General features: G+C 35.6%; 1 protein-coding gene across 1 annotated transcript in view; it reads left to right on the top strand.

Moving 5' to 3' along the window:
- Positions 1-3,232: 3,232 nt before the first annotated feature.
- The window catches only part of LOC131946289 (CD109 antigen), a 32,420-nt gene continuing 8,911 nt past the window's right edge, over positions 3,233-26,741 (top strand). Inside the window, exons 1-23 of the mRNA XM_059306982.1 lie at positions 3,233-3,369; positions 3,949-4,103; positions 6,662-6,687; positions 7,883-8,036; positions 11,720-11,790; positions 11,916-12,041; positions 12,260-12,299; positions 13,223-13,307; positions 13,564-13,660; positions 15,371-15,592; positions 17,338-17,541; positions 17,960-18,058; positions 19,515-19,577; positions 19,688-19,879; positions 20,281-20,430; positions 22,188-22,268; positions 22,577-22,655; positions 23,118-23,250; positions 23,824-23,941; positions 24,678-24,791; positions 25,226-25,327; positions 25,522-25,650; positions 26,251-26,392. Of these exons, the coding sequence (XP_059162965.1) occupies positions 3,317-3,369; positions 3,949-4,103; positions 6,662-6,687; positions 7,883-8,036; positions 11,720-11,790; positions 11,916-12,041; positions 12,260-12,299; positions 13,223-13,307; positions 13,564-13,660; positions 15,371-15,592; positions 17,338-17,541; positions 17,960-18,058; positions 19,515-19,577; positions 19,688-19,879; positions 20,281-20,430; positions 22,188-22,268; positions 22,577-22,655; positions 23,118-23,250; positions 23,824-23,941; positions 24,678-24,791; positions 25,226-25,327; positions 25,522-25,650; positions 26,251-26,392 (2,635 nt within the window). The 5' untranslated portion in view covers positions 3,233-3,316. The remainder of the gene's footprint in view (positions 3,370-3,948; positions 4,104-6,661; positions 6,688-7,882; positions 8,037-11,719; positions 11,791-11,915; positions 12,042-12,259; positions 12,300-13,222; positions 13,308-13,563; positions 13,661-15,370; positions 15,593-17,337; positions 17,542-17,959; positions 18,059-19,514; positions 19,578-19,687; positions 19,880-20,280; positions 20,431-22,187; positions 22,269-22,576; positions 22,656-23,117; positions 23,251-23,823; positions 23,942-24,677; positions 24,792-25,225; positions 25,328-25,521; positions 25,651-26,250; positions 26,393-26,741) is intronic.

The following is a 26,741-nucleotide window of genomic DNA, read 5'->3' as shown; positions in this document are numbered from 1 at the left end:
AGTTACAACCATTAATCTTTCATACATAGCAAGGGACGGTTCGCAGGACATGTGGAAACAAAATTTTTTAATTTGATCAAAGAATGACCGGGCGTACGATATGTGAACATAGTTCATGTACAGCTGTAGGCTAATGAAAAAAGCCGAGAGCCGTGACTAATTACAGCACCAGCTGTCGCCACACTTAACGCGGAGAGGGACTTAATGGCTTCGCTTAATTACCTGTTGTGATCGCTTCAGTGAGCCCGCTATTAAGCAACCACGGGGAGCGCCTGGGAGGATCACGGGCGGATCGATAAGTACAAGCTGTCACTAATAAGTAACAGCTGTGGTTAAATGGATGTTATACACAATGACACTTTCTATTACACGCTAGTGTTAGTCTTTTATTTTAAACGGCGTACAACAAAGAAATTAAAAGCAAACTAATTAAAATGAATTTCAAACAAATAAATTATACAAAGTAATTAAATTAAACAACAAGTAAACAACAATTAAAAATAAAATTTAAAAATAATAATTTAAAAAATTTAAAAATTTAAAAAAATTAAAATCGAATTACGTAACTCGTTAATAATAATTAAACTAATTATAAAATAAAATTTAAAATTTAAAAATTTAAAAATTAAAATCAAATTACGTAACTCGTTAATAAAAATTACACATAGGTGGACCATCATACTGATGGTCAGTGGGTTCGATCAATATTAACTTGTCCCTTGTATGGTGGTTGACAAGAACAAAGGATCGCATGTGGATCGATACGTGTCGGGTGCCATTAGCGAGTAACAGGTGTCTCTAATGGATGTTTGTAGTCGACATCAGCAATTCCTAAACATGCATGGTCCGAGTTCAAAACCAACCTCGGTGAAAACTTCACCGACCCTGGTATAAACTCTACACCAAACAACAACAAAACATTGCCTAGGTGAAAACAAAAAAAACCTATGATACTGTCCGTATAACTGTTAGTGAAAAGCACGGGACCCAACCGGGGGAAAAATCGATTAACGTGGTAACAGGTGTTCCCACACTTAACGCTGGCTTTGCGATAATTACCATAACCCCTGCAGTGTTCGCTTCGCGAACCCACATAAATCATCATGACCTATCAAACCGCTCGGGGGAAACTCGCTGAAGCATAACAAAAATTTAATTAGGTGGGACATCATGCTGTGATGGCCCAGTGGGTGCGATCAATACATTCCCATTAAAACGGGTAGCGGTGAGAAAACTTCGCGGGCGGGTCGATACGTAACAGCTGTGGCTGATCGTTATCTTTAATGGATGTTATTCACAAAGTACACGGCTAGTGTTAGTCTTTTATTTAAAACATACATACATTCAAACAAACCAACAAATTAAACAACAAAGAAAAGAAATATATCAAAGTAATTAAATTAAACAAAGTAATTAAAATCAAATTACGTAACTAGTTAATAATAATAATTTAACTAATTATAAAATAAAATAAAATTAAAAATAAACAAAATAAAAATAATTAAAATCACATTACGTAACTATTGAATAAAAATTACACAATATAAACAAATAAACAACAAGTAAACAAACAAAGTAAACAATTTAAAATCAAACAAATAATCAAATTACGTAACTCGTTAATAAAAATTAATTAAAATTACAAAATTAAATTCAAACTCATTAAAATCCAATTACGTAACTAGGTCAATAAAAAATTAATTAAAAAGTAAACAAATAATCAAATTACGTAACTAGTCAATAAAAATTGATTAAAAATTTAAAAAACTCATTAAAACTCATTAAAAAACACATTAAAATTACGTAACTAGGTCAAAAATTAATTAAAATCAAATTAATTAAATTCAAACTAATTACGTCATAATGTTACTAATTACGTCACAAGGTCACCAAAAGGTGACCTACTTCCCCACCACCTCCGCCAACCCCAGTTGGCGTAGTATTTTACTATATGTTTTTGCGCCACCCCCACATCCTGCTCACCCACCCTTACCCTCCCGATGCGCCAGGCTGCGGCAGCTGGCGTAGTATTTTGCTCTATGTCTTTGCGCCACCCGCGCATCCTGCTCCCGAGTATTTTACTATATGTCATTGTTCCTCACCCTCCCCTGCTCCGCCAAAAATACTAACCAAAAGCGACCTAATATACTACTTCTAATGAATTTGAGTTCTAGAATACTAGATAACTTTTGGAGATCATGTTTCTTCACATAACAAAGAGTAAAAAGTAATATCATCTGAAACATTATTTTTTCCAGAGAAATTAAAGGATTGAATCTGATTTTCAATTTAGTTATTACCTTAAAAAATAAGTTATTATGCATTGTAGTTTTTTTAATTATATTTTAAGACAATCGCTGTAACCTAGCTTTTACATATATTTGTTATAAATGAAATATCATGCGTTAAAGACATGTAGGATTTCTTTACATAACTCTAATGAAAAGTAAGCTTCGACATTCTTGCTGTCACTGTGATTTTTGGTACAGTATTGTTTTTAGCGTAATTTCCATTCTGGAGAATTGCGTTTATTAACTCGTCATTTCTGGATGGATGGATGGATGTGTGTTCGCAGGTTTAATTCGTATCACCTCCTCAACGAAGCAATATCGAGGACTAGTCCCAAAGCAAATATGTTAAGCAAGTTCCGAGGATGATAGTGGGCCAAAAAAATTCCCGGAAATCCTACCTGGATTTCCCGGAAAAGCAAAAAAAAACTCGAAAAAAAAATGCCGTTTTTGGACCATATCTCGGCAATCAGACCACTTAGCGACTTAAAACATTTACCAATCGATTCCTGCCATAATTTAGAACAATATTGCCTAAGAAAGTTTTCAAAAATATCCTTTCGTTCGGTCACAAAAATTTTTTAGAGAGCGCGACAACTAAACACCCCCTACACGTCCGCATTGAGGAAATTGCGCTTAAATTGTCACTATACTTTTTATTAACTTGTTTTTTTTTTAAAAAAAAGCTATTTAATAATACTATTTCACCGTCATGATAACCTTAAAAGCAGCGTTGGAATATTTAACCTTATTGATTTAAGCCTAGATCAATTACGTTATTATTTTTTGGCCTTCTAGTTTAGTTGCTCGTATTTTAATGTCGTCATTACACACATCAAATTAATGCGCATTAGCTTAATCGGGAATTTCGGTTTCATTCGGCATCAAAGCTGAAAGAGAGGCACCTTTTCGCAATGTCGAAATTCTGAAAGATTCATTTCAATTTTCTATTTAAATAATCAGAAACTTATGTCTGTGTAACTTTATAATATAAAGTCCTGTTGTTTGCTCTGTTTTCGTGCAACAAGATGCGGTTGTTTCTTCTACTGACACTGGTTGCTACAACAATGTGTGCTCAGAAGTAAGTTGGGTTTTAAAGTTAAACGGAAGGTCACAAGTCATTGCTTATGTTTTAGTATGCGTTTTGTGCTTGTGTTGAAAACTTATAGATTATTACCCATTAGAGATCAAAATATATGGTGCACGAACGTCAGTTTCAATAAACCTGTTTTGGTGAATTAAAATAAAATGACTAAGCGTGGCTATATACTCTTATTAAGATGGAAAACTTACAATGATAAAATAATTGACAAGTTGGTGAGAATCATTCCTCATTATTATTGCCATGGATAAATATCGTGTTTTTGTCAATTTCCCCTTCATATCTGCCTTAAAAAAACTAAAGCTTGAAATTTTTTCCCAAAATTGAATATAAATAATAAATCAATAATAGAAATCTAGAAAAACAATTTACCTGTCTTTAAGGCTACATTCTATTTATTTTCACAATTAGACAAAAAGATCATCGAACAATGTATAGCGACGTATTGGTCCACAACATTTGTAAATTAGACCTGCAAAACAAATTACGCATTCCTCTGTTTTAGATAGCATATATTTAGCATTCATAATTACGAGGATATATCGTTGTATTTTCCAGCACGTATGTCGTCATCGCCCCATCAACGATTTACGCCAACATGAACTTCACCGTCAGCGTCAACATTCTCAAGGCCACCGGTGACGTCACGGTCGTCGCCCAAGTTCTAAGGGGAATAACTCCTGTAGCAAGCGGAGTAAACGTTTATAAAACCGGTGAGCGAACGATCCTTTGGCGGACAACAGTGTCATTATTGTTGTGTCACCTATGTCAGTATTCTTGTGTCACCTATGTCAGTATTGTTGTGTCACCTATGTCAGTATTGATGTGTCACCTATGTCATTATTGTTGTATCACCTGTGTCAGTATTGTTGTGTCGTCTATGTCAGTATTGTTGTGTCGCCTATCTCAGTATTGTTGTGTCACCTATTTCAGTATTGTTGTGTCACCTATGTCAGTATTCTTGTGTCACCTATGTCAGTATTGATGTGTCACCTATGTCATTATTGTTGTATCACCTGTGTCAGTATTGTTGTGTCGTCTATGTCAGTATTGTTGTGTCGCCTATCTCAGTATTGTTGTGTCACCTATGTCAGTATTGTTGTGTCACCTATGTCAGTATTGTTGTGTCACCTATTTCAGTATTGTTGTGTCACCTATGTCAGTATTCTTGTGTCACCTATGTCAGTATTATTGTGTTACCTTTGTCAGTATTGTTGAGTAACCTATCACAGTATTGTTGTGTCTCCTATGTCAGTATTGTTGTGTCACCTATGTCAGTATTGTTGTGTCACCTATCTCAGTATTGTTGTGTCACCTATTTCAGTATTGTTGTGTCACCTTTATTACCTATATCATAATTGTTGACATGAAACAAAACGTCTATTGAAAAAGCCATTAAGCTAAAACTGTCAATAATTAAATTAAATATTTTAAGAGTTATTGTCATAACATCTGCATAAGTAGAAAACTTGAAAAAAATGGGGGTTTTTTTAAGTTTTATTTTTAGACTACTTGTCTTCTTATATCTAGATCTATAAACTCGGCCGTGTTTCCATTATGTAACACTAGATACGCAGCAGATGGTGGACGGGATTAATAGCTTAAAATATTTTTGAGCTACATTACTCAAAAACACACATTCAAAGTTTATTTAAAACAATATAATTTTTTTAAAAACTTCTAAATAAACATGTTTTTTTTTTAATAAAAGCATTTGTCTCTAATTTGTGTACAAGATTTTATGGGCAACCAATCTAATCTAAAATTATAAAATACTGTATCTTAAATGTGTATAAAAAAGGAACAAATAAAATTGCATCTGTAAAGAAAACTAAAATCTTAACTGATTGTCCTATTTTCTTTCTATTCCTTTCGGTAATGACCGTTAAGATATTCCACCAACCAGCTATATTTTTAGTTCACGTCATGACAACCCAACCCCGCCTATCTGCAAACGATGACTTTTAGTTTTCACTATTCTTGCACAAATTATCTACTTTTTGGCATAAATCTTTCATCGTTAAATCAATTTGGTTAGATCATGACTAAGCAAATGCATTATTAACACCAGCTCCATTTTGTTTGCACCAAATCGTATTAAGCCGATGGGTTTTTAAAACCATGTTTTTAACTTTAAAATACTATGAGCTATAAATGTATTTATCATTAAAATGAGATATTGGAATGAATTCTAGAGATGGCAAAATTATTTACAAGTGGAAGGTTAGGTAGTGAATGTATGTGACAATATAATGGGATCATCAAACAACCACACTGTTGTGTAAGAGGTTCTTTTTTCAATGGTGAAATTAGTCTAGTTTATAATTTAACCAAAAGGCACCATATGTATTGTTTAATTTTTTCTCTACACTTTAAAAGCTTATTTTTACAACGGTTTTTTAAATATTTCATTTATTTTCTAATGTTAAGGAATTCTTTCTTAATGATTAAAAAAAAAGAAAAGTTATTTTTTTCTGTATCGAAAAGGGATGAGAGTGGGACATAAGGTGGGTTTATATATATATATATATATATATATATATATATATATATATATATATATATATATATATATATATATATATATATATATATATATATATATATATATATATATATATATATATATGTATATATATATATATATATATATATATATATATATATATATATATATATATATATATATATATATATATATATATATAATTTAAATTTGGCTGCAACTGACTCGACTGATTAATAAACTGTGCAAGAATGATAGCAAACAACCATTGGGATGAAATATAGCCCATCTGTTTCTTTCACGTAGGCTTGAGGAAGTCTTTTTCCTTCAGCGTCATTACCTAAATATCACATACTTTCGTTTTAATATTTTGTAATATCAGCTGTGTGACCCAGCCCTCGACTACATCATCCCATCGTCACGTGATTTATTTCTTAGTGATCGTGGTTGGATACGTGTGGACTGGAAAAAGTAAAAACGGAAATCAGCCAGAAAATTTCTGGTTAACGATTTCTCTCTCTCTCTCTCCCTCTCTCTCTCTCTCCCTCCCCCCCCCCCCCCTCTCTCTCTCCCTCCCTCTCTCTCTCTCTCCCTCCCTCCCTCTCTCTCTCTCTCTCTCTCTCCCTCCCTCTCTCTCTCTCCCTCCCTCCCTCTCTCTCTCTCTCTCTCTCTATCACTTGACCAATCATTTCCCCAACAGCTTTTTTACAGGAAATAAATTTTAATCTCATTTTAAAACTAAAATTATATGTTTTTCTCTCACAGGTACTCCGGGTACAATCACGATGCAGGTGAGATTTATATTTGATTTTTTTTTACGAATTTTAAATTATTAAAATTTCTGCTTTTTCTCTCTGTTTCTTTTTAAGCACTTAATGTTCAAGCTTGCTCTATTCTGATATTATTTTCGGAACATAAAATGTAACTACTAAACCTAAACCACTAAAATTGTAAGTTTGTTTATTTAGTTATTTCTCAGAGTCAAAAGATCAGAACATTTGCAATGTGAAGTTTTGTAATGCGCATTTATTTAGAAAAAAATATATTGTTTAAGTTTAATATATAAAACAAAATATGTAACACGAGTAGAAATACTTTGATTTTTTTTTAAATGCATTCATGGAGATCTAGAAAACTAATTTTTATTGGCTTTAATAATATATCATTTTTTTTTAAATTTCAGTTAGGTTTAAATAAATATTAGAATTTTTCGATAAAATACGCGTGACGGTACTTCTAAACCGATAATATAATATATTTATTTACTGAAAAAAACTATAATCTAGAACTAAGATTATTTGGGTCGGAGAAAAAGTAGGCCAAATCAGCATTGATTAGGCTATAACACAAAAAAAGTATGAAAACAATAAATTATTAATTATCTTCACAAAACTATTTCAGGCTTTAATCGTACATTGTTTCTTAGCAATGAAGCATGTTCAAAATAAGATATAGTATAATTTAAAATAAAATTCGCCATGTTTTTATGTAATGATTAAACTTAGTAAAACAAGTAGCTTTCACGTACTTGACTATGGTTCGAGACGTTTTCCTTTCAACATGTCAAGTTACGGGTTCGATACCACCGCAGTCATAGTTCATTTTTATTTTATTTTCCACGCAGAAACCGCAACCCACATCAATGATTCTATTTCAATGCCTTTATTTCAAAGTTTGTATTTCCAATGAGATTGGAGTGCAGACATTTAAAAAAAAAGAAATCGATTATTTTAATAGACAAAAACATGTAGGTTAAAGTGTGCATTTTTTAAAATATTTCGGTTTGTCTTTTTGCGACGATGTGTGACAGTGACGAGAGAGTAGGGGGATGAAAGAAACGTGAAATCATTTCTTAATGATCCCTTAACTCCTAGTTATCCAAAGGATAAAGGGTGGTCTAGCTGACTTAACAAAAACATTTAATCAAATAATATAACAAGTTTTTAGTTTTGATTTCATTTATAAAAACCTTCCATCTTAACCCAGCTTCCGCCTCGACTGCCCAACAGCGACTACACGTTCAAAGTCGTTGGCAGCGGTGGTTTGGTATTTGACAACTCTACGAGACTCAGCTACAACAGCAAAGAGGCTTCGTTGTTTATACAGCTGAATAAGGCCATCTTTAAGCCTAGTGATACAGGTAGGTAGACTTTTCTATCGGATATCTTTAAGCCTAGTGATACAGGTAGGTAGACGTTTATATAAGGCCATCTTTAAGCCTAGTGATACAGGTAGGTAGACTTTTCTATCGGATATCTTTAAGCCTAGTGATACAGGTAGGTAGACGTTTATATAAGGCCATCTTTAAGCCTAGTGATACAGGTAGGTAGACGTTTATATAAGGCCAGCTTTAAGCCTAGTGATACAGGTAGGTAGACGTTTATATAAGGCCATCTTTAAGCCTAGTGATACAGGTAGGTAGACGTTTATATAAGGCCATCTTTAAGCCTAGTGATACAGGTAGGTAGACATTTATATAAGGCCATCTTTAAGTCTAGTGATACAGGTAGGTAGACGTTTATATCAGGCCATCTTTAAGCCTAGTGATACAGGTAGGTAGACGTTTATATCAGGCCATCTTTAAGCCTAGTGATACAGGTAGGTAGACGTTTATATAAGGCCATCTTTAAGCCTAGTGATAGAGGTAGGTCAACGTTTATATAAGGCCATCTTTAAGCCTAGTGATACAGGTAGGTAGACGTTTATATAAGGCCATCTTTAGTGATACAGGTAGGTAGACGTTTACATAAGGCCATCTTTAAGCCTAGTGATACAGGTAGGTAGACGTTTATATAAGGCCATCTTTAAGCCTAGTGATACAGGTAGGTAGACGTTTATATAAGGCTATCTTTAAGACTAGTGATACAGGTAGGTAGACGTTAATATAAGACCATCTTTAAGCCTAGTGATTCAGGTAGGTAGACGTTTATATAAGGCCATCTTTAAGCCTAGTGATACAGGTAGGTAGACGTTTATATAAGGCCATCTTTAAGCCAAGTGATAGAGGTAGGTCAACGTTTATATAAGGCCATCTTTAAGCCTAGTGATGCAGGTAGGTAGACGTTTATATAAGGCCATCTTTAAGCCTAGTGATAGAGGTAGGTCAACGTTTATATAAGGCCATCTTTAAGCCTAGTGATAGAGGTAGGTAGACGTTTATATAAGGCCATCTTTAAGCCTTGTGATACAGGTAGGTAGACGTTTATATAAGGCCATCTTTAAGCCTAGTGATACAGGTAGGTAGACGTTTATATAAGGCCATCTTTAAGCCTCTTGATACAGGTAGGTAGACGTTTATATAAGGCCATCTTTAAGCCTAGTGATACAGGTAGGTAGACGTTTATATAAGGCCATCTTTAAGCCTAGTGATACAGGTAGGTAGACGTTTATATAAGGCCATCTTTAAGTCTAGTGATACAGGTAGGTCGACGTTTATATAAGGCCATCTTTAAGACTAGTGATACAGGTAGGTAGACGTTTATATAAGGCCATCTTTAAGCCTAGTGATACAGGTAGGTAGACGTTTATATAAGGCCATCTTTAAGACTAGTGATACAGGTAGGTAGACGTTTATATAAGGCCATCTTTAAGCCTTGTGATACAGGTAGGTAGACGTTTATATAAGGCCATCTTTAAGACTAGTGATACAGGTAGGTAGACGTTTATATAAGGCCATCTTTAAGCCTAGTGATACAGGTAGGTCGACGTTTATATAAGGCCATCTTTAAGCCTAGTGATACAGGTAGGTCGACGTTTATATAAGGCCATCTTTAAGCGTAGTGATACAGGTAGGTAGACGTTTATATAAGGTCATCTTTAAGCCTAGTGATAGAGGTAGGTCAACGTTTATATAAGGTCATCTTTAAGCCTAGTGATACAGGTAGGTCGACGTTTATATAAGGCCATCTTTAGTGATACAGGTAGGTAGACGTTTACATAAGGCCATCTTTAAGCCTAGTGATACAGGTAGGTTGACGTTTATATAAGGCCATCTTTAAGCCTAGTGATACAGGTAGGTAGACGTTTATATAAGGCTATCTTTAAGCCAAGTGATACAGGCAGGTAGACGTTTAGATAAGGCCATCTTTAAGCCAAGTGATACAGGTAGGTAGACGTTTATATAAGGCTATCTTTAAGCCAAGTGATACAGGTAGGTAGACGTTTAGATAAGGCCATCTTTAAGCCTAGTGATACAGGTAGGTCGACGTTTATATCAGGCCATCTTCAAGCCTAGTGATACAGGTAGGTAGACGTTTATATAAGGCCATCTTTAAGCCTAGTGATACAGGTAGGTAGACGTTTAGATAAGGCCATCTTTAAGCCTAGTGATAGAGTAGGTCAACGTTTATATAAGGCCATCTTTAAGCCTAGTGATACAGGTAGGTAGACGTTTATATAAGGCCATCTTTAAGCCTAGTGATACAGGTAGGTAGACGTTTATATAAGGCCATCTTTAAGCCTAGTGATACAGGTAGGTAGACGTTTATATAAGGCCATCTTTAAGCCTAGTGATACAGGTAGGTAGACGTTTATATAAGGCCATCTTTAAGCCTCTTGATACAGGTAGGTAGACGTTTATATAAGGCCATCTTTAAGCCTAGTGATACAGGTAGGTAGACGTTTAGATAAGGCCATCTTTAAGCCTAGTGATAGAGGTAGGTCAACGTTTATATAAGGTCATCTTTAAGCCTAGTGATACAGGTAGGTAGACGTTTATATAAGGCCATCTTTAAGCCTAGTGATACAGGTAGGTAGACGTTTAGATAAGGCCATCTTTAAGCCTAGTGATACAGGTAGGTAGACGTTTATATAAGGCCATCTTTAAGCCTAGTGATACAGGTAGGTAGACGTTTATATAAGGCCATCTTTAAGCCTAGTGATACAGGTAGGTAGACGTTTAGATAAGGCCATCTTTAAGCCTAGTGATACAGGTAGGTAGACGTTTATATAAGGCCATCTTTAAGCCTAGTGATACAGGTAGGTAGACGTTTATATAAGGCCATCTTTAAGCCTAGTGATAGAGGTAGGTCAACGTTTATATAAGGCCATCTTTAAGCCTAGTGATAGAGGTAGGTAGACGTTTATACGAGACCATTTTATAGCCCGGTGAGACTACTATATATCACCTTTGAGTCAACATTATTTATGATAATACGATGGCGAATTGGGGTTTGTAGACACTATTAATTTAACTGGCTTCATCTATATGTCCGTCGTCTGTCATGGATCGAACATGCCAAGTAATACTTCGATCATTTCAATCTTGGCCCGTTGGTCAAGATTCGAAGACAGTGCAATCTGAGATATAATATGAGTTAATAGGGTGCCTAATTAATTCTTTATGGATTAATTAAAATGTCTCATTATAAAGTTTTATCTACCGCGCTATTACAAGCGCATCTTTCGTGTTGATTTGGTATACAATAGTTTTTAGTCATCAAACTCTATTGTGTTAAAAATACTAAAGTAATGACATAAAACTGCATAAAAACGTTTTTATAACAAGCTTTTATAAATAAGTATGCACTAAAAATGGGAAAATAAATGATTATCTTTAAATATATAATAATACACTTCTATTTAAATAACTGTAAATAAAATCGCGGGTCGCTACTTAAATTTTAATAAAGGTATTTTATAGATAGTAGTGTATTATTATATTTTTAAAAAAGCATTTATTTATTTTTTTCTTGTTAGTGAATAATTATTCAAAAACCTGTAATTAAAACGGGGTTTTAATGCATTTTTTGAATTGCTACACCTTATATCATGTAAGCAGCACCATACCATACTTTTTGAAGTATCTAAAACTATTCTTCCCAGTGAAATTTAGGGTGTTTGGTGTGTATTCCGACCTACAGTCCTACAAAAGAACAATGGACATTTCTATTTATGTAAGTAGTTTATCTAGGGACAGGCTAACGAATCAGTTCAACGTAAAAGTAATCTTTTTAAAATATTTTTAATCGAAGTGTAACTACACATTTTTTTTTTTTCAATTTTATTTTTCTTGAGATAGGACGCGCAGAAAATTAAGATCAAACAGTGGGTCAAGGTCAGTCCAGAGAAAGGGGTCATCGCCCAGGAACTGACCCTCTCGTCCCAGCCAGTCCTTGGGGAATGGAAAATCTCTGTGGAAGCTGGCGTAAGATATTTACCACTTTAGTTTCGTTCCACTTTTATATAAACACTAAATACTCCAAGATTTTAGTTTTAGTTGGTTTGGTGAACAATACAATATCTGTTTACTGTTTACTGAAAATTATATTTGAGCTAACTTACCTTTGTATAATTAAATATTCAAATATATATAATCATATTAAATCTCGAAATACATGATTTTTTATTTTGTTTTGTTTTTAGAAAATGAAAGAAGAAAAGTCGTTCACTGTAGCTGAGTTTGGTAAATATATTTTTATCGCGTTCAACACATGTTGCTTTGGTTAAATCCCTTTATAACTCAACTTTTTTTGTTCTATGTTCGACTATTTCATCTATTGTTCTGTAACATATTTATGTTTTATGTTAGTTAAAGCGTCTGATATTTCATGAACAAGCTGAAGTTTAGACCGGCATTGAGTCACAAACCAGGGTTTTTAACTCGTGAATAATAGCAATTAAAATGCTTATCACATCATTCTTTTCTGTCGTAGTATCTTATTTTATAACATGTCTCGTCCACCACATCATAAAATCTCATTTATAAAGGAAAGAAATATATTTATACTATATTTTTAAAAATCTAATCAGCCTAGCAGGACTAGAAGCTGAGATGAAGACAATAGGCTTTTTAAAAATAATGTTATCTGTATAAAATGTACAGCTACTACTAAAATCAGCTGTTGAAAGACTTAGCGGGTCGTCCATAAATGACGTCACACTCTTAGGGGGGAGGGGGTCCGTAATTTTGTGACGGTGTGTGATGAGGCGGGAGGGGGGGGGGGGGTTCTGATGGTGCGACGTCAAACTTTTGCATTATAAAAAAAACAATGTTTAAAAAAGGAATTTTAGACGTTATTTCGCGTTTTAGAAAACTGTTTTAATAAATTGTAATAGGAATTGATTAAAATACTCTATTTTGACAGAGTTCAGACAACATTTTAGAAAAAATATCGATGTTTAAAAAAAAATTCAATTGCAATTTTGAGGGGGATTGTAGGCTGAGGTGTGACGTCATTTTAGGGAGCGGGGTCTGGCTTTTTGTGACGACGGAGGGGAGGGGGGGAGGTAAAAATCGTCAAAAAAGCGTGACATCATTTATGGATGACCCCTTAACATTGTATTTACGTTTTTATAACTCATAAAAGAAAAAGAAAATATTTTCAGTTCTACCCAAGTTCAAGGTCGAGGTCATCATGCCACCTTACGTTTTGACCAGCGACGCCGACATCACGTTTATTGTTAAGGCGAAGTGAGTGCATTTGATTCAATCAAGGTCAGATCAACAATGTTATTTTCATTTTACTCCCCTTCCCCCCTCCCCCCTCAGTATTATGAACGTTAAATAAGCAGAGGAAAGTATCCGGAGTACTATTTACGTGGTTATTTTTCCTTTAGTTTTTTAGAGGTACTTAGCGTTAACCGAGTTACCCTTAAAATGAGGTGAGCATAAGAGGAAGTCGTTTTTAAAAAGTGATAGAATATTTGTAATCTCTTACACCCTAAAGGTACGCCTATGGTAAACCGGTCAAGGGAAGCGCGAACGTCCAAGTAAACCTACACGACTACTGGGAGACGAAGCCCGTGTACAAGGCAACTGTCCCCGTAAGTGACTTGTACATTCAGTGCATCAATAACAAGGGAGATTACCCAGTCTTGTATAAGTTATTGTACTTGAAATATCAGTTGATAAAAGAGCTATTTCGTTAAAAATTTGTTCCTTAGGGTAGTTGAAGTAATCGTAGAAACTTTTATATGTAAATACTTAAAACTTGGAGTTACATAACATCTTTTAGTTACCACACAGCTGTGAAGAAAAAAAAAACGATTGTCAAATGTAGCCGCAAATAGTCAAATTAACATGAAGACTTTTAAGATTATTTACAATTTAGAGATACTCAAATTGTAAACATACAAAACACCGAAATCTAGATTCTTACTCCTCCCTGATGCGGAAAATCTTGTTTACCTGTGTGATTGTGTGTTGACGCATAAACGTTATAACCGTTTCGGTTGGGTCGACGAAATTTTATTTAAAATGCGAGATCGTTTTTTAGATTTCCATTAACTTTTGAGTGAATGCCGATAAACGGAAAAGGGAACATAACTCAATTTTCTGTTTGTCAAAAACATTCAGAACTTGACACTTATATAACATAAATGGCTGGACTGCTAACCCGTAAATCTCCAGTTGGAACCCGTCCGTTTTCAAGTCAGTAGACCGTCCCTGAGTCCACCCAACTCTGATGACTACCTAGAGAAAGTAAAGGCGGTTGGGCATAGTGCTGACCACACTATCTCTTCACATGCCGAGGTTATAGAAACAAGTGAACTCTCCTTCACTTTCCATGTAGACCGTCAGGTTTGAAAAGGGAACTTTATAACATAAATGCTCATAAAGCAGCACATTCAAAGATTTTTTTTTGGTCATACCACAAGTTTACCTACCATTTATAAGTGCCATCCTATCCTTACTGTCATATACAAATATCGCTAACCCAAACCCTCCGTCACCTCAATTGATTCTAAAATGTTAATTTTTGGCTTCTCAGTTACTAATTTTTTTCTTCGGTCACATTTCATAACAACACCCCAAAATTCAAATCTCATACGCGCGTCGTTAGTGCTGGAAATAATGTATGAATGCTCAAGTTTTTTTTTAATATTTAGACCCAGCATTTACATATTCCAGTTTCAAGCCTATGAGGAAATACACCTTTTTTATGTTCAAGACTTATTTGGATCGCGTTGGCAAAGTTAGACTAAGAAGTTAAAACATTTTATCCAAAAATTAATTGGTTTAATTACATTTAGAAATAAAAAAATACTGGTCAAATAAGCAGTTTACTAATGATTAACACCTTTATAATATGAATAATTGTCTTACCTTTCCTGTTTTGAGAATATTTGTTAAAAACACGTAAATTAAAGTCAGCGGTGGTTTATAAAGGGTTCATTTATCTGTTTGCTATTTGTAAAGCTAAGGGTGGGGATGGGGTGGGGTGGAGTTGTGATATAAAACTGAAGTCAACCTAACGAGAAGGCTTATGTTCATCAAAATTAATAGTGCAGATTTTTTTCTGACAAAAGCGTGTTTTATCAAACGAGAAAGATAAAACGGCCTTCACCAAATGCTAAATTTTAAAACAAAATACAGTTGACAGCTGTTTTGGGCCTTTTAAACTGTATAGCCCTACCCCCGAATTGCGAGGTCTGAAGGTAAAGTAATTCCATCCCTGATTCCTTAAACTTAATTGAAAAAACTCTGCTAAAATGAAAAACAAGTGGGTTTAAAAAAAAAAAAAACTTCCTCAGATTGAAGGAGAAACCAGGGTGATGGTGCCCGTGTCGAAGGTCAAGGATATTCGAGTCCAGCTGCATAAACGCACCCTTACCACCGTCGCCAACGTGACCGAGTCTTTGACAGGAATCAAGGTGTCCAGTAGTGGAACGGTCACCATTTACCAAGAAGGTGTTAACCTCAAGCTACTTGCGGACAACCACAACTTTAAACCTGGTTTACACTACACCATGGATGTAAGTTCTGTATAGTACTCCGCCTATTTAAGTACACTTTAAACTGAGTCCATCAGATGAAACCTAAGAAAGTACTTTAAACCTATGGTGCATTCCCTACCATAGTTATCAAATGCTTTATATATTTCATTAGACATATGTAATGCTATCATCGCAAGCTTTTATTTAGTTCGCAACGTCTTTTTCTTTATTTGTGGATTTGTGGCTAATCTTGTCACTCAATGTTGCCCCACGTCCAATGCAGCAATTTCGTTCAAATTTTCCAGATACGTACCCCTTCGATGACAATTCTATCTATTTTTAAATTTAATTAGAAGTTTAATTAGTTATTAAAATTAATTAAACGGTTTGGAAACTAAGGGGAGATAAAAAAATTAAATCATTCGATAGAATATTATGTTCAATAGCCAAAAGGAGATAACTGGCTAGACGCGATCACCCGACCAGTCGGGTGAGCTGTGGTTCACGAGAATCTTTACCGTCGTAGAACCGGGTCGAATTAGTGAAAGCTATTAGGGGCAGATAATATAGTTTTAAATGATTTGAAACTAAGGGGTGGTTAGCCAGATTAAGAAGTACGAGCTGACCGGCGACGTAGCATACGCCGCTATCTAGTTGTTTTATTATCTACTTATCAACAATTCATAATTTGTTAATTCAACACTAGCGTCCCCAATCCCCCCCCCCCCCCCACTCCATCCCACCCAGTGAAAACAGCCGTTTACAGACGACAATGAAAATATCAAGCAGAACTTATTATCTCCCCTTAGTTTCAAATCGTTTAAAAACTAAATTATCTGCCCCTAATAGCGGTCACGTAATCGAACCGGCTCTACTATTGTAAACATTCGGGGTGAAACCACAGCTCACATGACAGGTGGGGATGAGGGTGGTGGCTAAGCTGCGTGGTGTTTTCTATGGTCTCTATGAAGAGAATTATATATATAGATCCTTTGCCTTATCAGCTTACTGTTGTCTGTAAATTGTAATCACGGACGGCTGCAGATTATCGTCTTTATTTTCAGATATGGCGAGCTACTGATGGTGTTTTAAAAGAGAATAATTTTAATTATGTCGACTTACGAATCACAAAAAAAAACTAGAAAATAAAACAAAATATAGAAAAAAACAACTTTATAGCAACAAGCTTTTAAATGCACTGAAAAAAAGAAAATAAAACTGATTTACTTTCTTTAATAAACGATTTGGTCGCTCATGAGATATTTAAAATATTTTAGCGACAAAAGCTTTTATCAAAGAAAGTAAATTGTAAAGAAACAAACAATTTTAAAAAAAATTTAAAACCTGCATAGCATGAAGCTTTTAAATGTACTGAAAATAAGAAAATAAAACTAATTTATTGAATCAAGTACTTGAAATTTTCAGAGGGGAGGGAGTGGGGGTGGTATAATTTTCTGAGGAGGGATCGAACACTTGTAAAAGTATATATTTTGTATATAAATTCTTTGAAATTCTAAATGCGACTTTAGTCAAGTTTGAGCTTAGGTTCAAGGTTTATGGGTATGGCCAAGACTATATTTAGCATGGATGTGCAGTAACTACGTGCCGATTCTAGATAAAAATGGAATTGTTGGTTTCCGGTTAATCTGGAAGATGAGGTGGTGATTTTAGTGTTAGTTTAGACAAAAGGCAACTCTATCAACCTAGCGCCCGTTGTATCTCTCCCTCAATGGGCCATTTATCTCTTGATAAATGTTTATACAATTGTTAAATTTATTTTACAGATAAAAATCTCACAGCCGGACGGGCGTCCGATCGGCTCCAGTAGTGAAAACGTGAAGGTTACAATCAAAGGCTCTGACAGCAAATTTGACTGTGTGCTTTCTTTACACACAGGCATACTTACACAGACACAGAGCGTCCCTACCAACGGTCGTGTCACTCTACGCCCACTGATACCACCAAACACCGAGTTTATCTATATAACAGTGAGTGGCGTGGTTTAAGCTGGGGGTGTCTTCACGGTCGTTCTAGCCACTGCTTCTGTATCTACTCAATGTTTAATTTTTGTACCAAACGGGGGACAGCCACTCTTCTAGGAAAGTCAACTCCTAAAAACAAACAACTACTGCCTTGTAGTTTGTTCTTAGTTGGACAGAAGCTTTGGAAACAAATCCAAAAAGAAAAGCAGGCAGAAATCAGAGCCAATGGTCTCACTAGCCATTAACCAGTTGACAAGTATTCTAATTGTTTTGGAGCTTATCCGTTCCAATAGTAAAATTAAGAACGCAGAAGAAGAAAAGAAGAAATTCTTCTGTTATCATTTCACCATTTAAATCAGGAACGCTGAGAGTTATTTTTAGATATCTGACAATAATGGATTATGTCTGTTGATTCCAATGCCAGACTAGTTTCCGGGGAGTGTCCAAAACAGCGTGTGTAGGAAAGAGTCATTCCCCTAGTAGCTCACACCTCCACATCTATTTACATTCTTCTTCTATAAAGGTAAGAAGCAAAACGTTATGTATTGCCACATAAAATATATAATATGGTTGTATTCAGTACACTGCAATAAAAAAAATGCTATTTGCTCATGTCGTTGATAATTAATTTTTGAAAAGGTTAGAAACAACTAGCACCTTAAATTTGTGTTATATTAATGCACACCAAAAGCTAACCTTAATAGTTATCTAACCAAAAGCAGACTGCCTTGAATTGTTTAAATTAATAGAAAGATTACATTACAATTCTTGCATATTATGGTAAGTTAAAACGTTATTTTGGTGTGTAGGTGCGCGGACCTTTGACCACAGGTGCTTTGACCATAGGGGGTTTGACCATAGGGGGTTTGACCACAGCGGAGCTTTGACCATAGGGACTTTGACCATAGGGGGTTTGACCACAGCGGGCCTTTGACCATAGCGGTGATTTGACCATAGGGGGTTTGATCATAGGGGGTTTGACCATAGGGGGTTTGACCACATGTGTTTTCTCAGCAGAGGGTCTTTGATCACAGGTGGTCTATCAACGGGTGTTTGATCACAAGCGCTGTGTCCGGCTTTGATCATAGGTGTGATACAATTAACACGATTTTATACATGTTTCCTGAGAGTACGTTAATAGAAATTAACATGTATTTAAAAAAGCCAAGAACTATATTTTAGTCTCCACATAAAGGCTGGCGCTAGACCTCATAGATTTATTTTAAATATAAATGAAACACAAATAATGCGACATATAACAAGTTTCACAAATAAATAATGTAGAAGTACTTGAAAATACATAGCATATATAAAGGATAAAAAATGATACAAAACTTGCCAACAATATAGTCAAAGAAGTAATACATAAAATGGTTAACTAAATGACAGATGTGCTATAGCACGCAAATATGTCAGTACATCTGTTTGACCATATTATTATATCATGTCGAAATTTAAAATATAATTTAGCAACTTTTAAAATAAATCCTTACCATATATGGACAGCATTGGACAAACCACCTGAGATCAAAGACCCTATGTGGACAAAACACCTATGATCAAAGCCGGACACAGCGCTTGTAATCAAATACCCGTTGATAGACCACCTGTGATCAAAGACCCTCTGCTGAGAAAACACCTGTGGTCAAACCCCCTATGGTCAAACCCCCTATGATCAAACCCCATATGGTCAAAGCACCGCTATGGTCAAAGGCCCGCTGTGGTCAACCCCCCTATGGTCAAAGCCCCTATGGTCAAAGCTCCGCTGTGGTCAAACCCCCTATGGTCAAACCCCCTATGGTCAAAGCACCTGTGGTCAAAGGTCCTAGGACCGTTATTTTGTCTGTTAACAAATTTGATTTCTTCCAAAATCAAATTATAGTATTAAATATACCCCCCCCCCCCCCCGCACACATACTGATCTGATGATAAAACACATTTCGTGAAATGCTAACGTTCTTTTTTGAAAATTATTCTAGGCAGGGGACACAATAATGTTTTCAGCTGAAGGTACTGAAGAGTTGCCTACCCTTACGTACCAGGTAGAGACGCATATATTTTTTCAATAAAGATTATTTTACATTATGCATTGATCAACCACAAAGTACTCAAGCTAAATAGACACAAAATTTCTCTGAATTTTAAACAACAGGTTCTCTCCCGAGGCACCATAGTAAAATCTGGCACAATAAACGGCAACAACCAGAAGAGCATCCATTTCTCCATCGTCTCTGAGCCCAGCATGGCGCCCTCTGCCAGAATCGTCGTCTACTACGTCAGACCAGACGGTGAAGTTGTCCCAGACAGTATCAGCTTCGACATCAGCGGCGCTTTCAATAACAAGGTACAAGTACTCTCTATAACATTCCTCTAGCGGCATCAACTGAGCAACTAACTAGAATATATAAACAAGGTACACACGTACTCTCTATAACATTCCTCTAGCGGCATCAACTGAGCAACTAACTAGAATATATAAACAAGGTACACGTACACTCTATAACATTCCTCTAGCGGCATCAACTAAGCAACTAACTAGAATATATAAACATGGTACACACGTACTCTCTATAACATTTTTATAGTGGCATCAACTGAGCAACTAACTAGAATATATAAACAAGGTACACGTACTCCCTTCACCCTTCTCTCAAGTTAAAAATACCGAGTAAGTAGCTAGAAGATAAAACCGCAACTCAAGTCTTTGCTCACCAGTACACAATAACGTTACTCATTGTTGCACAGGTGACCGTTGATGTCGACAAGACAGATGGTCAACCAGGAGATGAAGTGACTATTGTCACCACTTCTGACCCAGACTCCAATGTCTACTTACTGGCCATTGATCAAAGTGATGTGTTACTAAAAAACGAAAATGATGTTACTTTTGCTGATGTAATTATAATTTACTATATGTATATGTATATCAACATGTATATGTATAAAATATGTATAAAATAATTAGTAAGAAAGAAAAACATACAACAATAAAAAATACACAACACAAACACAATCAATAATTGAAACTCTTTGTTAAACTATTTTAGTCCGTAAATAACACAGATCTTATAATTCGAGAATGCAGCAAACGTATTTATATCTAGAGATCTAGATTCTAGATCTAGATAGATCTAGAGTTTCTAGAGTTACGGGAAAACTAGACTTAAGCCAGCCGTAGATTCTAGATTTAGATCTAGCTCTTAATTATTTTACATAAAGCTTTGTTTGATTAGCTGTATAATTGGCTAAATATGAGATATAATTTAACTTGAAATAATGGGTCTATTAGTGTAACTCAAGTTTCTTACACGGACTCTCTAAGTACACTATCCCACTAATTTTGCACCTAATCGGAAGATCCCAGATAGCTGAGTTGATAGTGTAATAATTACCATGCGGGTTGTACGGGTTTGAGACACATCATGTCAGTGTTACATTTTTTTTTTCTTTTTTACTTTCTCGTATATACGAGGTATAGAGAAAGTATTGTAATCGTGCACAAAAATAACATGAAATTTTGACAGTTTTAACCGTTTTACACCTCAGTCCTTCATCACAGCCGGAGTATAGAGGACTTATTTTAATCAGGCAAAAGTTATAAATACAAATATATAAACATTTTGGCGTTAATGCGTTATCGAGTCGTAAAAACTGGACTTTGCAATTCTGTCCGTTGTCTGTGTGTCTGTGTGTGTGTGTGTGTAAACACGATAACTTGAGTACCGTTACAGCTAGGTTGATGAAATTTCATATATAAGTATTTTATCAAAATCGTAGATCCGTATCAACTTTTGAGCGATTTCCAATAAACGGAAGTGGTACTTTTTCTACTTTGAATTTTTTAAAAGCCTATAACTTGAGTACTATTTCAGATAGATAAATGAAATTTCACATGTAAGTAAAAGATCTAATTCTCTACCTTCTGTAAAATTTTGAGTAATTTCCGTTGATTGAAAGTACTAATTTATGCTATTTCTGATTTCTCAAAAAACGCATGTAAATTTATAAAGTACTAATAATATTGCGCACTATTATGGACGTTTTATTTGGCGCTCACAGGTGTGCAATTCTTTTTTCTACGAGATTTTATTCTATTTTAAAAAGTTTAAGTATTTAAAATGGATTAAAAATCTTGTCTATATCCCGAGTTCCCATCCCCTTTTTTTTTATAAAAGAATATTCGAGAAAGTTTAAGGGAGATCGCTCCTGGTTTATTTTTAGATGGGAATGATAAAGTTGCTTTTCGGGACTTTGCAGGAAACGGGGAAGGTGAAGTAGATTTAGCCTGTTTCTATGTTCTCAGCATATGAAGGGATAGTGTGGTCAGACCCATGCTCAACCGAAATAGGTGTTTTTAAAGACTATAACATGTTGCCTGAGGTGTGACGACGTTTTGAATGTGGGGTCTGGCTTTTTGTGAATATGTGTGAAAGTGGGAAGAAAAGGGGAAAGATAAAAATCGTGAAATAAAGATGACGTCATTGTGGATGACCCCCGAAACAAACAGTTATTAAAGAATAACGGGAGTCTAGTAATACTTAATTCTTCTGGAGGGAACCGCATCCAACACTATAATTAAGAACGAAGAAGAGTAAAAGCAACACACTGATGATTCCAAAATTCACGCTTGTTAATATACATTTTAATTTCAGGTCCATACAGAGATCATGAACTACGATACGGATTTCACAATAAGATTTTGCCGCACCAGCTCCGCAGGTGTAGATCTAGAGGTGAGAGTGTGTTAGATGTTGCATCAGCTCCGCAGGTGTACATCTAGAGGTGAGAGTTTGTCAGATGTTGCATTAGCTCCGCAGGTCGACATCTATAGGTGAGAGTTTGTCAGATTTTATTTCAAAGCTGAAATACAATGTAAAAACAATGTGAATTTCAACTTGAATCTTCTCGATAGTAATATAGATAACGTCATTTTAATTCTGTATCAAAGCGTTTAAATATAAAACTTTTTTTGAAAATTGGTCCTTAAGAAATATAGACATGTTCAGTGTTAGTTTAAGTGTTTGTTTCATATGTCACACAGAATGCAGGAGTTACCGTTCTTACCGATGCTATGGTGTACCGAGATAGATCCAATTTTGACATTGGCGACGATCCACTAGGTAGGTTTTATTCGAATGTGTACTCTAATGTATACAAGAATGTGTTCTCGAAAGTGTACAATCGCATTTTACTTTTCTCAGCCGGCAGAAAGGGGTTATTGTGATGAACTACACATGATTGTACATTAGATCTACCAAAACACAAACATACATGTAGGGCCTACGCATATATATATATATATATATATATATATATATATATATATATATATATATATATATATATATATATATATATATATATATATATATATATATATATATATATATAAGCTTCCATTCGCGCATTTGTCCTATTTGAGTTCGCTTTGTCATTCCGATTCCATTCATATTTACAATCAAAATCAACATCACACTCACACACACACACATACACGCTCACACATTCACACTTACAATCACACTCACACTCATCATTACATATCGTTGCTAAAGGATGTTATTTTTGTTTTTCAAATTAAGAGTATGGGGCTAAATATCGCGCAACCCGAGCTGAATTGTATGCTGCGAGGAACGCAGATCCACTATTTCGAAAATCAGCACGTGTTAGAAAGATCTCTCCTGATTCCTGGCTCTGGACTGACGTTTACGTCGGGTAAAGGAGATTTTGATATGACACATATGTTTTTTGATAACTGATTTGGTTGTTTAATTTTGTTGAAAAAAATTGTAAGGCTCTTAAAGTACGAGATACATTTCCATGCTGCCATAGTTGCTAATACCAAAGGTCTGTGTATATTAGCACAAAGTATAACATAATGATACCTCGATTCCCATTTCTGGGTAGTTCAACCAGTGCGTTTCCTTATTTGTATTTCGCCTAAGTGTAGTAGTATTCTAATGGTAAAAATTTAAGTAAAGAATTCTCTTTAGATCTAGCGATCCATTTGGCGGATGGAATAGAGTTCGTATGTTTCTTGACCTCGGAGTAAGAAATGAAGGTGGGGTCAGCACTTTTCCCAGTCGTCTTTACTTTACCTAACTGTAATGGTAGTTAAAATTAAAATATTTTCTACAAACGTATTTTCTTATTAATTTAATAGTTAGTGATATAAAGATTCTTATTAAGCCTTTAATCGTGCTTGAACATTAGTTACTTGATTATCAACAGCGAAAAAAATAATGTTTTTAAATTTGTTTACTGCATTTTTTCTTGACATCACTGCAGGGCGAACGGCTCAGCTTCCATCACAGCCACTGTACCAGACACCATTACGTCATGGGTGGTCAGCGCCTTCGCCATCAACTCAAACTCTGGTCTGGGCGTGGCCCCAACACAAGCTCACGTGAGTCTATAAATAGATTCAGCAAGTCGAATTAGAGATTTATTCCATCAAAAATGTAGAACAAATTGAAGCACAATATATGAATCACTACAAAATGCCAACTAACGTACCATGTACACATACACCTCTCACTCTGAGGTAGCCTTCCAACTATACTCACACGCTAATTTAGCGTCCCAGCTAATATATACACTGAGGTGGCCTGCCAACTACACTCACACACTAATTTAGCGTCCCAGCTACATATATACACTGAGGTGGCCTGCCAACTACACTCACACACTAATTTAGCGTCCCAGCTACATATATACACTGAGGTGGCCTGCCAACTACACTCACACACTAATTTAGCGTCCCAGCTACATATATACACTGATGTAGCCTGCCAACTACATCCACACCCTGGGGTAGCCCAACAACTGAAGAAGAAAGCGAGACGTTATTTGAAAGACAGCTTAAGGAGAATGGGAAAAAACTCTTATCAAATAGAAAGACCACCCTAACACTGTCTGTTAATTGTCAAATCTAGAATAATCGAATAAAACATAAACGTTTATTGAAGTGAACAACGATGGCAAGACTTACACATTTTAAGAACGTTTTAGTAGACTATAGAATTAACCCTATGGTTAATTTTTTTTATATTTTAGTTCTCTCTTTTGAAAAAAAAAAACTTGAGGTTTTAACAATATCTTACAAATATCCTAAATATATTTTACGTTTTAATGTGCTCCAGCTGAAAGTCTTCCGACCGTTTTTTGTCAGCCTCAACCTCCCCTACTCTGTGACTCGTGGTGAGCAGCTGGCACTTCAAGCAAACGTCTTCAACTACCTGACAGACGATATGCAGGTGGGAAGAGACGTTATATATATATATATATATATATATATATATATATATATATATATATATATATATATATATATATATATATATATATATATATATATATATAATGGATAATGGATCATACAACTTTATAAAGATACATCCAGTCAAGTAAATTGAGCGACGTTAACGTTACCAAACGACCATTTACAACGCCTCTTCATTATCAGTTGATCAAAGTAAAAGAATATAAATAAATCGCGCGCTTTCAACCCAAGTTCGCCTATCTTTCATAGTTCACTGCTACTAATACTAAAAAATAAAATTTTTAATAAAAACACATTACCTCTCTTATAAAAACGTATCTCTTTAATAAAATATGTCCCAGAGTAATGAAACAAAAACTCTAGAGCCACAATATTGTCTCACCAATTTGAAATTGTATTTAATTTTAGGTACGTGTGACCCTGGCCGCGTCAAAATGTTTCCACTACATTTTTATCCACGAGACAGGAAACCAGGAGCTGAAACAGTTTGATGCTGTACAGGATGTTGTGGTGAGTTGGTTTTACTTCTTGTGTTGTGATTGTTTTCCTATAGGCTTGTGAAGGTAGATGTTTGTACATTAATAATTTTTTTTATTAATTGATTCAGTTAAACGTTACAATTTACAAATTTCAGAACAATTGTCTGTCGCAAAATGAATCCATCTCATGACATAAAAACAATTTCAAAATATTTACTTTTAAAGGTCAAGGCTGGGGAAGCCATGACAGTGTATTTCCCAATCGTCCCTGCTGACCTTGGTAGAATTGACGTGGAGGTCAAGGCCCAGTCCACCAAGGCCGCTGACACCGTGCGCAGACAACTCCTGGTTGAGGTAATAAGCGGTTAACGTTCTTGATACTTGGTTGTCTCTTATACAAGTATTAAAGAACTCGAAAAATGCCCTTAATTAATGATAAACATAATAGTATGGACAATGGTCCCACTGAGAGAGATATTACATTTACACTCGGGGTGAGGGTTGGAGTAGTCTGGCAGGTAAGCACATGTTTGTTAACCCGAAACTCCTGAGTTCAAACCAGGAGGATGAGGCTCATCAACTGGAGAACAGCAAGCCATCTAGGAGAGAAAAGAGGAGCCGCTTAGGCTTACCAACTCTGGATTCCTATCGACACTGCTGATTCCAAGCCCTGTCTCTTGGGTCAATCAGCTGTGTGGAAAGGGGGGGGGGGGGTTCTGAAACATGTGCAACATCTGGCTCTCTCAACTTAGGGCCCTGGCTTTGAGCTTGGATTTCCAATGCGCACTCATCCGATGGTCTACTAGACTAGGGTGTCATATTACAATAGGGGTAATTCGACCAGGCCTAGAGAGTGGGGGGGGGGGGGGTATTTGACATCGGTATCCATCAAAAGGTATTTGACTTGAGGGTAATTTCCTAGAGCCATAACCCAATGTGCTGATCTATCCGCAGGCTGAAGGTGTCCCCAAGCAATACAACATCCCTGTCCTCATCGACCTGACAGAAAGAAAAACAACTTTCTCAAAGACCATTGACCTCACTCTGCCTGCAAACGTGGTCAAGGGATCTGAGCTTGTTAGGATTTCGGCTGTCGGTAGGTATTGACTGTCAGAGTTGTCGTTATGTAGTGGAGAATGGTAAAATAATTTTTTGTTGTCAGCAGATTATGGAAGCCAGAAGAGTAGCTGCAGTGGCGAGGGGGGGGGGGGGGGGGGGGGGGAGGGCAGAGGAATCAGAATAGAAACCTCAGAAGTCGTTATTATTTATATAGTGGTGCTCAGTTTGTAGTTATCTGTAAGTAATGGCAGACAGGTCTGGCCTAGTGGTATTAACCTAGACTGCTGACCCGAATGTTTCGAGTTTGAATCCGGGTTCAACTCAGTAGACAGTACCTGAGTCCACCCAGCTCTGATGGGTACCTAACTCATGTTAGGGAAAATAAA

Source organism: Physella acuta, unplaced genomic scaffold, assembly GCF_028476545.2.
Source record: "Physella acuta isolate Inbredline_101_S28 unplaced genomic scaffold, ASM2847654v3 ptg000550l, whole genome shotgun sequence".
Taxonomy (NCBI): Eukaryota; Metazoa; Mollusca; class Gastropoda; family Physidae; genus Physella; species Physella acuta.
The sequence above is the reverse complement of the archived record's forward strand: the minus strand, read 5'-3'. Positions and strand labels throughout refer to the sequence as shown.